This window comes from Nannospalax galili, unplaced genomic scaffold, assembly GCF_000622305.1.
Source record: "Nannospalax galili isolate Female #2095 unplaced genomic scaffold, S.galili_v1.0 scaffold27, whole genome shotgun sequence".
Classification (NCBI taxonomy): Eukaryota; Metazoa; Chordata; class Mammalia; order Rodentia; family Spalacidae; genus Nannospalax; species Nannospalax galili.
The window spans coordinates 2,619,373-2,632,679 of record NW_008357993.1 but is presented as its reverse complement, the minus strand read 5'-3'; the positions used below and the strand labels follow the sequence as shown (position 1 = coordinate 2,632,679).

Genomic DNA, 13,307 nt, shown 5'->3' with positions numbered 1-13,307 from the left:
TCTCTCTCTCTCTCTCTCTCTCTCTCTCTCTCTCTCACACACACACACACACACACACACACACACACACATGCATGCACACTGACTTCATATCCTCTATTATTTGTCAACTTTTTTTTTTTTGAGGCCTATCAAGCCTTATCTGTGTTTCCTTAATGCTATTGGATGTGAGTCTGGTGAACCTACTAGGTGGCACACCAGTAAAGAAAACTGAAAACTGACTCCCTCTCCCAGCATCTATCAGTTGCCGTAGATCCTCAGATAGGGCTGGGACTTCCTGCCCACCTCCATTATCTATGCAACTGTGTTGTTGGACATCACAGGATAGTTTCATATATGAACCCACAGCACTTACAACAGCATGCACAAGACCTGTGTAAACTCAAACCAAAGAGGGATGCAGCATAGAAGCTCTTTAATGTCAAGCAAGCTGAACAAAGGAGGCTAGAGCCACATAATATGAAATCTTCCAGACAACAAGAAACCAAATAATATATATAGTAGCAATATCAGTCACTGAAAGACTGTCTGATTCATGTATAGATTAAACAAGTAGGTAACACTAGCTATAGGAAATACATAAATTTAAGGTTTACCCTAAAAGCATTTACAAGATGGCTTTTCTAGGAGGTTAATCAACATGGTAGTTCATCAGTTAAATATCTTGTTGAGGCCCTTGTTGCTATGGGTATCAGAAAGTACATGAATGGTGGACCCCTAAGTCAGACTTTATTTCCTGGTCAGGCCCAAGCAGTGTTATTTGTCCATTATACTCCTGTGGAGATGAACTACACACATCTGTTAACTCTCTTATCTTGCTGAGGACTGTAAGCTCCCAGTTCTTTAATTCTGTAAGTGCTTGCATTTATGAGAGTTTCCTTTTACAAGATTTTGTCAAAACATCTTTGAGTCTGCACCTTGTTTATTTCATGCAGTGGCAGTTCCCAGCACAGATCCACAAAGTAGCATGTGGCTGGCTGCATGCTTTTTAAGTTTTAATAAATATTTTACTTATTCATTTTTATTTTTATGCCTATGAATGTATTGCCTGCTTGTATGTAAGTGCACCAATGTTGTGCAGTGCCCTCTGAAGTCAGATTTCAGATCCCCTGGAACGGGAATTACAGACGGTTGTTAGCCACCATGTGGGTGCTGGGAATTGAACCCAGGTCCTCTGCTGAACCATCTCTCCAGCCCCCTTAAAATTTCTTAATTGATTTTTTGCAATTTTCATACAATATAGTTTGGTGGCATTTAGATTCATCTGCATTTCCCCCCACTGGCTCCTGGGGAGAAATGCAGATGACTCTAAATTTTGTGTAATCTCATATATATAAAATATAGCCTATAGAGTCTGATTTGTACCCCCAGATGTCCTTCAGTGTAGATCCATCCACTGGGCCCACAAGAGTTCCATTCCTGTAACTCACTCTCTCACTCTCTCTCACTCTCTCTCTCCCCCTCCCCCCCATCTGCCATCAGTTGCCAAAGTTCCTTAGGCTGGCTGGGTTGGGATTTCTTACCCACTTCTCCATGTCTATGCTGGGATTTTGTCTGGTTTCAGCTTGCATAGGACTTGGCATGCTGTCACCATTGCTGTGAGTTCCTATGAGTAACTAAGTGACCAGCTGTTTGGAAGACTCTGTTTCCTTATGGTCATTCACCCCTTCTAGCTCTAAGCTTTCTGCCCCCTCTTCCACAATGATCCCTGAACTTTGTAGGTATCCTAATTCAGGCATAAGCACTCTGTGGTCTCTTGTTCTGTACATTGGCCAATTGTGGGTTTTGTATTAATCACCATCTGCTGCACAAGGAAACTGCCCTAGTGAGAGTCGAGAGATATAGTCATCCTGTGTATGAAGGTTTCATTGAAGATGTGTCACTTAGGGTTAACTGTCTCACAGACGCTCATTCTCTGCATTTGACCACTATTGGAACTTTATAATAGTCTCTATAAAGTTGCAAAAAGAAGCTTCTTTGATGAGGAGTGAAAGGTATACTTGTCTGTAAATATGAGGATACATATGTAGAATAAAGTAAGAAATTACATTGGTCTGGGGATGTGGCAAAAGTGGGTTTTTCTCTAGGATCTATGACCTCTCCAGCCACATATATTTGGCTATGTTTATAGCTTCACATGTAAGTTCCCTCCCATTGAGCTGGCCTTAACTTCATTTAGGTACCTGTTGATTACCCCTAAGATAAAAGTGCCACTACTGCACCAATAATAATAGTTTGCTGAACCAGCCATTATTGCTTATTGGGCTTTACAGCTGGGTAGAATCATTGATTGGTTCTCTCCCTTGGCAGCTTATATAGTATCCACTGATACCATGAGACCGAGTCTTCAGGGAGGACGCTTCCAGGTCATTTCCAGCTCAGTTGCTCTAAGTTCTATGTCCAAATATGGCCTGTTTTCAAGTTATGGGAGGCAATCAGGGGCTGTGGCAATAGCCTGTTATTTGGGAAGTCTCTTGGACTATTCTGACCTACAACTTGGAGAGGTTTCTTCTGTCTGGCACTGTGTTTATAGGCTTCAGCTGTATAAGTGCACTTGTATTTGTCAGTAGGACTTTGAACTAATATAGTTCCCTCTGCTTTTCCATACCATCTGAGTGTTATTTATCTCTCTGCTTGCTCTCTCCGTAGAACCCTTCCTACTTCCTCCCTAAAGTATTCCCCTTTCCCCTAAGCTTTTAAGCTTTACATTGCCCAGCTCTCACTCTTGAAGCTTTGGGTCTGTAGATTTAGATTAAGACCCATGAGTCTCTATTTGTAAAGCCCACCAGCTCCCAAGCTATGTTGTGTGGCTACTGCATGGAAGCCCCAGGGTCAGGAAATCTGCTGTGGTTTGAATGATTAGCATACATGCACACCATTCTCAAGTCTGGGTGATGAGTCAGTGAAGTGCCTCATCTGTCACTGAGTGTCCATGAATCCTCCAGTACAGAACAAAGCCAGGGAATGTTTTCTGGATGTGTCTTGACCTGGAATGGACTGAATGCCTCTTGAATCTGATAACACCAATGTTTTCCTTTCTGTTGGAACCTTCTATCTTTCATTACTTAAAAATGATTTTGTCAGCAGTCCTGACCTAGATTGTGAAGTCATTTGATCTGAGCGTCCATTTAAGTGCATTGTTGAGAATGTTCTCTTTCTAGTCAGGTTATTCTACAAACTGTCTTAAATGGCAGCACTGTTAGAGAACATCATTTATGCTTTATTTAATCTTTATTTCAAAAAATATGTGGAATGGATACATTTAATGTAATTCCTTTAGACCTAAGTTTTTTGTCAGCATTTGAATACTGCAATGCCCCTCTACTGCATTCATTTTTTTTTTTTTTTCTCTCCATGGCTTGAATTGTAATGACACTGACTGTTAGCCACTGGCACAACGCTCATTGCTTTTTGCTAGCACCCTTCTGTCCAATGTTAATCTGACATTCTTAATTTTAAGCTCCATATCTTTATAAATCCAGCCTTCACAGATCAAGTCTTCACAGTCAAGTCATGCCCCTCTACTGCATTCATTTTTTTTTTTTTTTCTCTCCATGGCTTGAATTGTAATGACACTGACTGTTAGCCACTGGCACAACGCTCATTGCTTTTTGCTAGCACCCTTCTGTCCAATGTTAATCTGACATTCTTAATTTTAAGCTCCATATCTTTATAAATCCAGCCTTCACAGATCAAGTCTTCACAGTCAAGTCTTTGAATCCTGTATGGGGGAAAAAAAAAAAAAAAAAAAAAAAAAAAAAAGGCAAACCCGGAAGATATCAGTGAAACAGTCATTTAAAAGAACTGAGAATTAAATTTGCTTCTGAGGTAGCTGATGATCTCAGGACTTTCTCCAGAGCTTATTCTCTCCTCTTAGTTCTTCTATGTTGGGCTTTACTTTTGGGCATTATTGGTTAAGAGTCTGCCTAGGCATCGCTTTAATTAATTTTTTATGGCATCTAGCATACGTAAGGTCCCTAACCCTGGAAGGCTTATTTGACATTGGACATGTAATTGACATTTGACATATGAAAATGTTGCCTAATAAGGAAAGCTACATCATATCAAAGACTTGCTATTATTTTTAATTTTTAATAACTACATGATTAGAAGAAGCATTTCATTACAGCTTTAATATATTCAGTAACACACCCCAGAGCAAGAGTACATCTCTTTCGCAAATGGCTGTAAGTTTCTAGGTTCACAGTTGAATTAATAGTTATACAATATTGAACTCAATATAAACCCTGTAAGACATAAAATTGAATGAGTTTTAACCTTTAAAAAAGATCTCCATTTTATTTTAGAATATATTGTTCCTTGCAGAAAGACTCATTGTTTTTGCTACTAATATTGAGATGTTGGTGCATGCATCCCTAATCTGTACATATCTGATTATTACTAGTCATAATCGGTTGCACTTGGATCCCTGGTGCCTGTGTATGTCTATAAAGTCATCGGGTAGATTTCAATGGTAATGTTTATCACCTCTACCAATTAACATGACATAAATTTCCATGCTTCCTCCTCAAATATAATACATTTTTTAAATTTGATTTTCTGTGTGTGTGTGTGTGTGTATCACACAGAACATCCCAAACCATCTTACTCAACTATACACCCACTTCCAAGATGGCAACCTCCCATAGCCTTCCTCCCCCGACTAGAGCCCTTATACTCTGATATCCCTACTACTGTCTGCTGTGTTGTCGACACCCCCAGCCATTCCCCACTACTTGTTCATCTGGTGAATCTACTCAGCCTATCTGGAGGTCTTTGTTTTAGGAGGATCAGCTGTTCCCCATCTAGCAGCAATCAGTTGTCAATATTCCTTTAGATAAGATTGGTCTGGCATTGTTGCTTGTTATGTAGCCTTTACCTATGCATATATGGACTCTTAAAAAATTATATTGGCCCCTTTAATCTTTGGTTAGACTTTCCTTTTGGGTGTTTAAGGCCATACAGTTGGCCCAGATAAACCAATTTATTTTTACTCTTAAGGTCATTTGAAGATCTGTTCCTCAGGGGTCACATGGGCTTTGGAGAAGCCCCTGGCTCCTTTCTTTTACCAATTCCACCTATGCGAAGATAAGTCAAAGGTCCTCCTCGACCATGGTTGGCTTTCCTTGGAAGCATGGAGTGATTCCTCTGTGTTCACCCTCCTTTTTGTAGAATGGACACTGGTTCAAGTCCATCTCATGGGGTCTCCTCAGCCTCCTTCCAAATGTTGGAGAGGATGTGGGGAAAGGGGAACACTCATCCACTGCTGGTGGGGCTGCAAACTTGTTCAACCCCTATGGAAAGCAGTGTGGAGAACTCTTAAAAAACTAAAAACTAACCTATCCAGTATTCTAATTCTTGGCATATACCCAAAAGACTCATAATTTTGCAGAGACACTTGTACAACCATATTTGTTGCTGCTCTTTTCACAATAGCTAAGAGATGGAAGCAACTAAGTGCCCCTCAACTGATGAGTGGATAATGAAAATGTGGTTCGTTTATACTATGGAGTTTTACTCAGCAGTAAAGAAAGATGAAATTATGCAATTTGCAGGTAAATGGATGGAACTAGAAACTGTTATACTAAATGAAGTAACACAGACTCAGAAAAAAAAATTGACATATGTTCTCCCTCATATGTGGATTCTAGAACCAAACCCTGATAAGTGAGTATGTATCCAGACATAACTACGGGAACCAGGATAATGGAAAGGAAACAGGGAGGTAAAGGAAAAGAACCTGAAAGAGAAGAACAGTAGGAAACAGGCCTTAATAAGGGAGATATGGGTAAAAATTGGGTTAGTTTAAGGGAGGGGGGAGGGAAGGGTATACAAGGAACCTAGGGGATAAAGGGAAAGAAGGAGCTCAAGAGAGGTAGGACCGTAGTAAAAGGGTATTAGTAAGGGAGAAAAGGGGGAAATGGGGGAACCTTAAGTAAGAAAACAATGATGGAAGGGTAAGACAATACAAGAGATACATAATGCCTAGCTAGTTTTAAAAAGCAGAGGGAACCATATTACTCATAGAACCTACTGACAAATTATACATAGCAGATCAAGAAATATATGCCTAGGTAAGGTTTATCTGAGAACAATTTGTTTTTGCCCAAGATTTATCTACATGACAAACAGTAATTAAAAGTACCAGACTGGTGGAAATAACCTTCTTGGATGTTTAACAGACATAGTTTGAGGCCTATAATAATTTGGTCAGAGAGACATAAAAGGCTTGTTATTTTTAAATTGTGAAGAATAAAAGGTGCTATATACATGTATAATAACTATATAATAACATAGAAAAATGCCTATTTTAGAAAAAAATGGGATTAAGTAATTGGTTAGAATGTGCCAAATTTAAAGAAAAACAATGATGAGCCAGGCGTGGAGGCCCACACTTTTAATCCTAGCACTCAGGAGAGGCAGATGGATCTTTGTGAGTTCAAGGTCAGCCTGGTCCACATAGTGAGTTCCAGACCAGCTGGGAGTACAGGAAGACCCTGTCTCCAAAAGACAAGGCAAGAGAAAAGAAAAACAATGATTTAACTGTGTCACTGATGTCATTTATATCTTTAAAACATCAGATTTTTTTTAATATTTTTTTTATTTTATGTGTATGCATGTATTGCTTGCAAGTAGGTAAGTGCACCCGTGTTGTGCAATGCCCGCAGGGGAGAAGAGGCTGTCAGATCCCCTGGAACTGGCGATATGGACAGTTGTTAGCTGCCATATGGGTGCTGGGATTCGAACCCGGGTCTTCTGCAAGAACAACCAATGTTCTTAACTGCTGAACCTTCTCTGCAGCCCCAAAACATCAGATTTCTTTCTGACCTCAGGCTCCTGATCTGAAGTGTTTCCACCTCATGAGTTCTGGGATCATGGGCATGTACCAGCACACCCAGCTAGTTTGTTTTATTTTTAAATTGTGTCTGTGGATAATGTTTAAGTTTCAAAGTTTGTTACCATTCATGAAATATAGCTTTGGATCCATATATGCCTTCATCATCTTGGTAGCTGTATACAGTTTATGCAGGAGAATGGGTGAAACTAGAGAGAAGGGAGATGACTTATCTGACATGGTAAGAGACACGGGGGCATTGTGTTCCTTCTATTTTGAGAGTTTTGTGATAGGCTAGGAATTCTTTTTTAGACTTTTTAAAAACTTTATTTTTATTTTATGTGTATGAGTGTTTTGCCTGCATGTAAGTGCATCCATATCATGCAATGTCTGCAGGATCTAAAAGAAGACATCAGGACCCTGGAACTGGAGTTACAAACAGTTGTTAGCTATCATGTGGGTACTAGGAACTAAACCCAGGTCCTCTGCAAGAACAGCCAGTGCTATTAACCACTGAACCATCATTCCAGCTCCCATGGGAGTTTTCATAAAAAATTATGCATGACCAAAAATGTTTGTGGAGGGGGGATGGAGAGATGGCTCAGCAGTTAAGAGCACTGGCCACTCTTCCAGAGGACCTGGATTTGGTGACCAGCACCCACATGACATCTAACAACCATTTGCAACTCCAGTTGAGGGGACCCAGTACCCTTTTCTGTCCTTCGGGGCATTACATGACATGTGAGTACACTTACATATATGCAGGCAACACTCATACACATAAAAATAATAAAAAATTTTAAATGTGTACAGAAATGTTTTTGGTATCTTAAGTGTTCACTGGGTAGAGAAGAAGGCTACAGCATGAGTTCTATTGCTTTCTGTGAGCCTGATAGTCTACTGTGTATTTTCTAAGACTATTGTCTGTGAAATATAATAGTTCAGTATTACTGTGTTTTTGCATTTAAACTCTCAGTTAATTGATGGGCACTGCAAATATAAAACTCTAAAGCATTTTTGGCTTTTCTTATAGGAAGAAGACAAGAGTCCAGTCAGTTACCCTTCCCTCCTCAGCCACATGACTTCTTCCTTCTTGAATCATCCAGTCCTTCCAATGATAGTAAAAGTAAAGATCCCACCCACCTCTGTGCTGCTCAATGAATTCCCTCCACTGCTGTCATCTTTACCCTGCGACATCCACCTGGTTAATTTAAGGACAATTCAGTCAAAGGTATATCCTTAAATACACCTGTACAAATTTGTTTCTTCTAGCATATACTTGGTTTAAGGGGTAAGAAAGGAGAAGAAAGGTTAGTAAGCTTTGGAGCTGGAGTGATGGCTCAGCAGTTAAGAGTACTTTCTGCTCTTGAAGAGGCCCTAAATTTGGTTACCAGCACTCACAGCAGGTTGCTCACCACCACCTGTATCGTCAACTCTAGGGGTATCCAGCATCCTCTTCAGGCTTCTACATGTACCCACACACATGTGGCATATATACACATGTGCAGGAACACATAAATACACATAAATAAAAATAAATCTTTTAAAAAAAACCCATAAGCTTCACTGTGCTTTGCAAAATGATTACAAAGACTTCCTCTTTTACCCAAAGTCATACCTTCCTGGTTTAGCACATATTCCTATACTGATTTGTTTGCCTCTCAGAAAAGTTTTGTGTGATAAGCATATCACAGCTCTCATCTTTGTTCAAACACGGAAGGTAAAGCTGGCCTCCAGGTAGGTAGTCAGAGGACAGAACCGGGCTTACCAGCTCTAGTCACTTTTGCTATTTACTTTTTCCTCAGCCAGTGTTTCTCAGAGTCATAGCAGTATTAAGTGTAGTGCTTACTTATTTCTACAATAGATGCTTTGTTTTTTCATACCTTTTGTTTACAAACACTGCAATTCAAGCCCCAGTATCTTTTAGGCTAACATTTGAGAAAGAACATGGCATCAAATTTGATTGTTAGACTGCTTTAGTTTACGTGTATGCCCATATTTTAAAGTTTGCATTTAGAATGAGTGCAGATTAGATAATTAGTGCCCTTTCTATGTGTGATTGAGCCATTTTGATGTTGTGAATGGGCATATGGTTAACTGGATGTAACAAGTGACGATCATTTATGAGGAATATCTCATGGTAATGGCTTGAGCATAGGAAGAAGAGGCTGCTCAACCTCAGAGGAGAGACTGTTTAAGACATAAAGTAGGGGCTGGAGAGATGGCTCAACGGTTAAGAACACTGGTTGTTCTTGCAGAAGACCTGGGTTCGAATCCCAGCACCCACATAGCAGGTAACAACTGTCTGTAACTCCAGTTCCAGGGGATCCGACAGCCTCTTCTGTCCTCTGCAGGCATTGCATGACATGGGTGCACTTACCCACACACAGGCAATACAGACATACACATAAAATAAAAAATAAAAAAGATGTAAAGCAAACTAAGGATAAATCCATATTATGGATGTTTAGAAATTTACATATTTTATACCCAAGGGAAGGAGGCAGGGACTAGGTGGCTTGTGGTAATGAAAACAGGCTGATGGAGTGTGTATATCCGCATTGACACACTTGCTTTGTCATGTGACATTAACTTGCAGAATTTATTTCATGCTTGATACATACTACCTTCTGCCATAGGTATTGCGCTTAGAGATGTCAACAGAACAGACAGCCCTCAGCTTCTTAGGGTAAAAATAATTAAAGAATGAAAAAGAAGAGAAATGTGTTAAGTAGTGATGAGTGTTGGGGAAACTAATTCAGAGAAGGTGATAAAAGTTTGCTTGGAGTAGCTAGAAAGGCCCCATAGAGTAGGTGATAGCTGGAGTAGCAGTCTGAAGGGGCTCAGGACATAAGGGACTAATACAGACTTCTGGGGAGTATGAGGATTGGTAGAAGAATGTTGGACAAGTTACAAGCAGTTATGAAAGTGCGAGGTGGGAAATGTGCTTGAACATGGGAAATGGGCTTTCTTTTCTGTATGCTCCTTCCAGGATTTTTGCATGTTCTTTTATGGGGCTTCTTTTTGACCTTTGGAGGCCAGGATGGCCCATTGAAAAGAACAGCTAAGGAATAGATAGGCTTTCTGAGATAATATGCCATTAGTTCACAGTCCAGGATAGAGTAGAAGGCGCCAAAGACCCTGGGCTACAGGTTGCCACTTGCTGACACAGATGCAGTGGCCATTAGCAATCCGAAGATCCCAAGGGCTTCTAACAGGTGGGGTGGGGAGGAGAGTCCTGGCCACTGTTCATCAGCCTAGCCTGTAGATAGATGACTCCTCTCTTGGAACTGTGTCTAAGTGAATTTCTCAAGCTGTCTGGAGTCAGTCAGTAGGGTTGTGCTTTCTGTTATCTAAGGGTGGCACTGTTTCTCACATGACTTCATGTGAATAGTAACTTCTTTTCAAACTCCCTACTGACTGTCTTCCAATTATAGAAGTCTAATTATCTCCCAGATGAGAAAAATTCCATTGCTTACCAAGTGGGTTGACACCCTTGAGCGTTCTGGCCCTCTGCAGTCTAGATTTCACTCACTGCAGCCACCTGCCTGCCATTCTCCTCAAATTTCTGCACAGGTTGTCTTCCTGCAGCCTGAGAGACTGCTGACACAGCTTAGTTTTTGAGGTGGGGGCCATATGAGCTAAGTCTGCCTTATGCCTAGTATGAGAAACATGAAATGATATTGTGACAGCACCCTGAGAACAGAAGCACTGTGTTCTAGTTTGCCTTTTGTTGCTTTAATAAACTGCTCATCAAAACCAACTTGGGGGAGGAAGGGATTTGTTTGGCTTACACTTCCGCATCACAGTGCATCACTGAAGAACTCAGTACGAGAACTCAAGCAAGGAGGCATCAACTCAAGCAGAAACCAAAGAGGAACTCTGTTTACTGGCTTGTTTCTACTTGGTTTGATCAGTTACCTATATTTTTTTAATGTATTTATTATTTTTATTTTATGTGTATGAGTATATTCCATGAATGTACGTAAGTACGCCCATGCTGCGCCGGGGAGGTCAGAAGAGGGCTTCAGATTCCCCTGGAACTGGAGTTAAGGATGGTTCATAGCCACCATGTGGGTGCTGGGAATCGAACCCAGGCCCTCTGCAAGAGCAGCCAGTACTCTTAACCCTTGAGCCATCTCTCCAGCCCCCTCAGTTACCTTTCTTATACAGGCCAAGCCCACCTGCCTAGGGATAGTACACCCACAGTGGGCTGAGCTTTCCCACATCAACCAGCAATTAGAAAATACCCCACACACATGTCCATGGGCCAATCTGATGGAAGGAATTTCTCATTTGAGAGTCTTGTTCCCAGGTATGTCTAGGTTTGTGTCAAGTTGACAGAAACACGCTGTAAGCATGTTAATCCGGCTGATGCTACAGTACATGCCAACAGGCACAGATGGAGATTTCTGAGTACAGGGAAGAGAGCAATTTTGTACATCAAGATTTGAAAGGAAAAATAAGGACTAAAATGTCAAAGGCTATCATACCATGCTAGCAAGTAATCAGAACTAACTGTTTGGGACTGTTCTACATTATCAGATGAGTTGGTGACAGTTCCTATGTTAAGTTTCAACTCTTAGCATATATTTGCAATAGTTGAGAGCTCACTAGTAATCTATTGGAGGATTGATCCATCTATTCTTCTGTAAAGAATTTTCTAGAAAGAATTGCTCTTTGCCCTTAACCTTTGCAAAAAGACAGGTCATAAACTGGGCGTGGTGGCACATGCCTTTAATTCTAGCACTGTGGTGTCTATATAGTGAGTTCCAGACCAACTGACACTACAGGAAGACCTTGTCTCAAAAAAAAGGAAAGGTCATCATTTAGTGAAGTTGAAATGAGTATTGGCCTAAAAAATAGCTGCTGCCTAGAAGGTATCCATTGTAATTTCACAGGATGCCACAGAAATGACAATGCAATGCCAAAAGAAAGACAAAAATGACTGGATGGGTAAATCTAGAAGCTAGGCATAAATATACTGAATTGTGATCCTGGTTCTGCGTGGTGACAGCATTCAGTATCCAACGGTGGGGTTCATTTGGAGATTGCTATTCATTTTTCCAATGTACTATTGATAAAGATTGGGTTCCAAGCAAGATCCAAGGTTTGTGGTGGCAATATGTCAGCATCTTCCTTCCCTTGGCATTTTCTTGATTAATAGTTCCAAGAACTGCTTAGCCTGATGAAGAATGAAGGCACATGTCATCTCTTGCCTGATCCCTGCCCCCAACAGCATCATGGGAGTGCCCTGTCTGCCCATCTCCCTAGCCACCATCTGAAATTCCTCAGTTCTAAACTCCAACCTGGTCTTCAGACTGCTCAGGAATAAAAGAATTATGGGTTCAGGGACCAGTGAGAAGCCAGGGCATGGTTGGATAAGAGTGAGAAAGGCCACGTGGGGACTGGAAGGTGCATCTGCAGTTCCAGGCAGCGGCCTGCACGTTCTCTGCTTCCAACTGTCCTCAGGAACAGAGATTCTGACCCAGCCCAGAGATTGTGGTTCTGCAGGTCTAGGAAAAAAGCCGAGAGATTAGTGGACAAACAACCCCTCCTTTTGAGTGTAGAAATTGCTGAGTCACCTCCATTTCTTAAAATGAAAAATAAAGGCTAGAGATTCAATGATAAATTTGATTAAGAACTGTTATATGAAATTACAAAAGCTCAATAAAAAATATTAAAAAAATGAAATCACCCATTAGGTCTGATCCTGAGCCCTGTTCATGACCTCAAGAAGGTGTTCCTTAACTTTTCAGAGTTACTAATCCTGTTTCAAAAGGTCCAGAACTTTGAGAGATTGTCTTTATTAATCGATGTTTATATTTTTATATAGGCTGCCTTGCTTTTTCCCTTTCTGTGTTTGAAAGGTGATGCCATGCAGTGAAGAGAAGAGCTAATGTCTCAGGAGCCCTGCCACAGTGTGCAGTGTGCCTTCCTCCTTCCAGCTGCTGCCTGGGAGTTTAACTGCTAGTTGCCTCGCTTGCACTTTGTCATGCTCTCTTCTTTGAACTGTCTTCTCTTGATCACTTTTTCTCTGTACCATCAAACACTTCAGATGAGGCTTCTATAAGGTCTGAAAACTAGGTAACAGGAGAACCACCTAAGCACACCAAATAGGAAAAGCCAGGACATCAGGAAACGGTAACTGTTTAAGGAAAAGAGACCCTTGGCAGAGAGGATGCTGGGAGACTCCCATGCAAAGACAAATCATGAATCAGGGTTCTGAAGGCACATCTTGCCTGGAACAGAAAGAGTCAAAGAGAGACTTGGCCAGGCATTTGAAAAGTAGTATGTAGCCAATTGTGTTTTATAAGTTACCCTACTGCTTTTATGTTTTGACATTTTCATTCAATATACACATATATAATACTTTCAACTCTGTGTTCTGTGAGATTTTTGTTTGCTGTGGTTAACTGTATTCTTCCCAGCAGTTAACCAATCATTTCAAAATCAGTGCCACTTTTTTTTT

General features: G+C 40.8%; 1 protein-coding gene across 1 annotated transcript in view; it reads left to right on the top strand.

The window, feature by feature from the left end:
* Nucleotides 1–13,307, top strand: part of Man2a1 (mannosidase alpha class 2A member 1) — a 196,963-nt gene that overhangs the window by 170,557 nt on the left and 13,099 nt on the right. Inside the window, exon 20 of the mRNA XM_008856011.2 lies at nt 7,869–8,066. Coding sequence (XP_008854233.1) covers nt 7,869–8,066 — 198 coding nt within the window. The remainder of the gene's footprint in view (nt 1–7,868; nt 8,067–13,307) is intronic.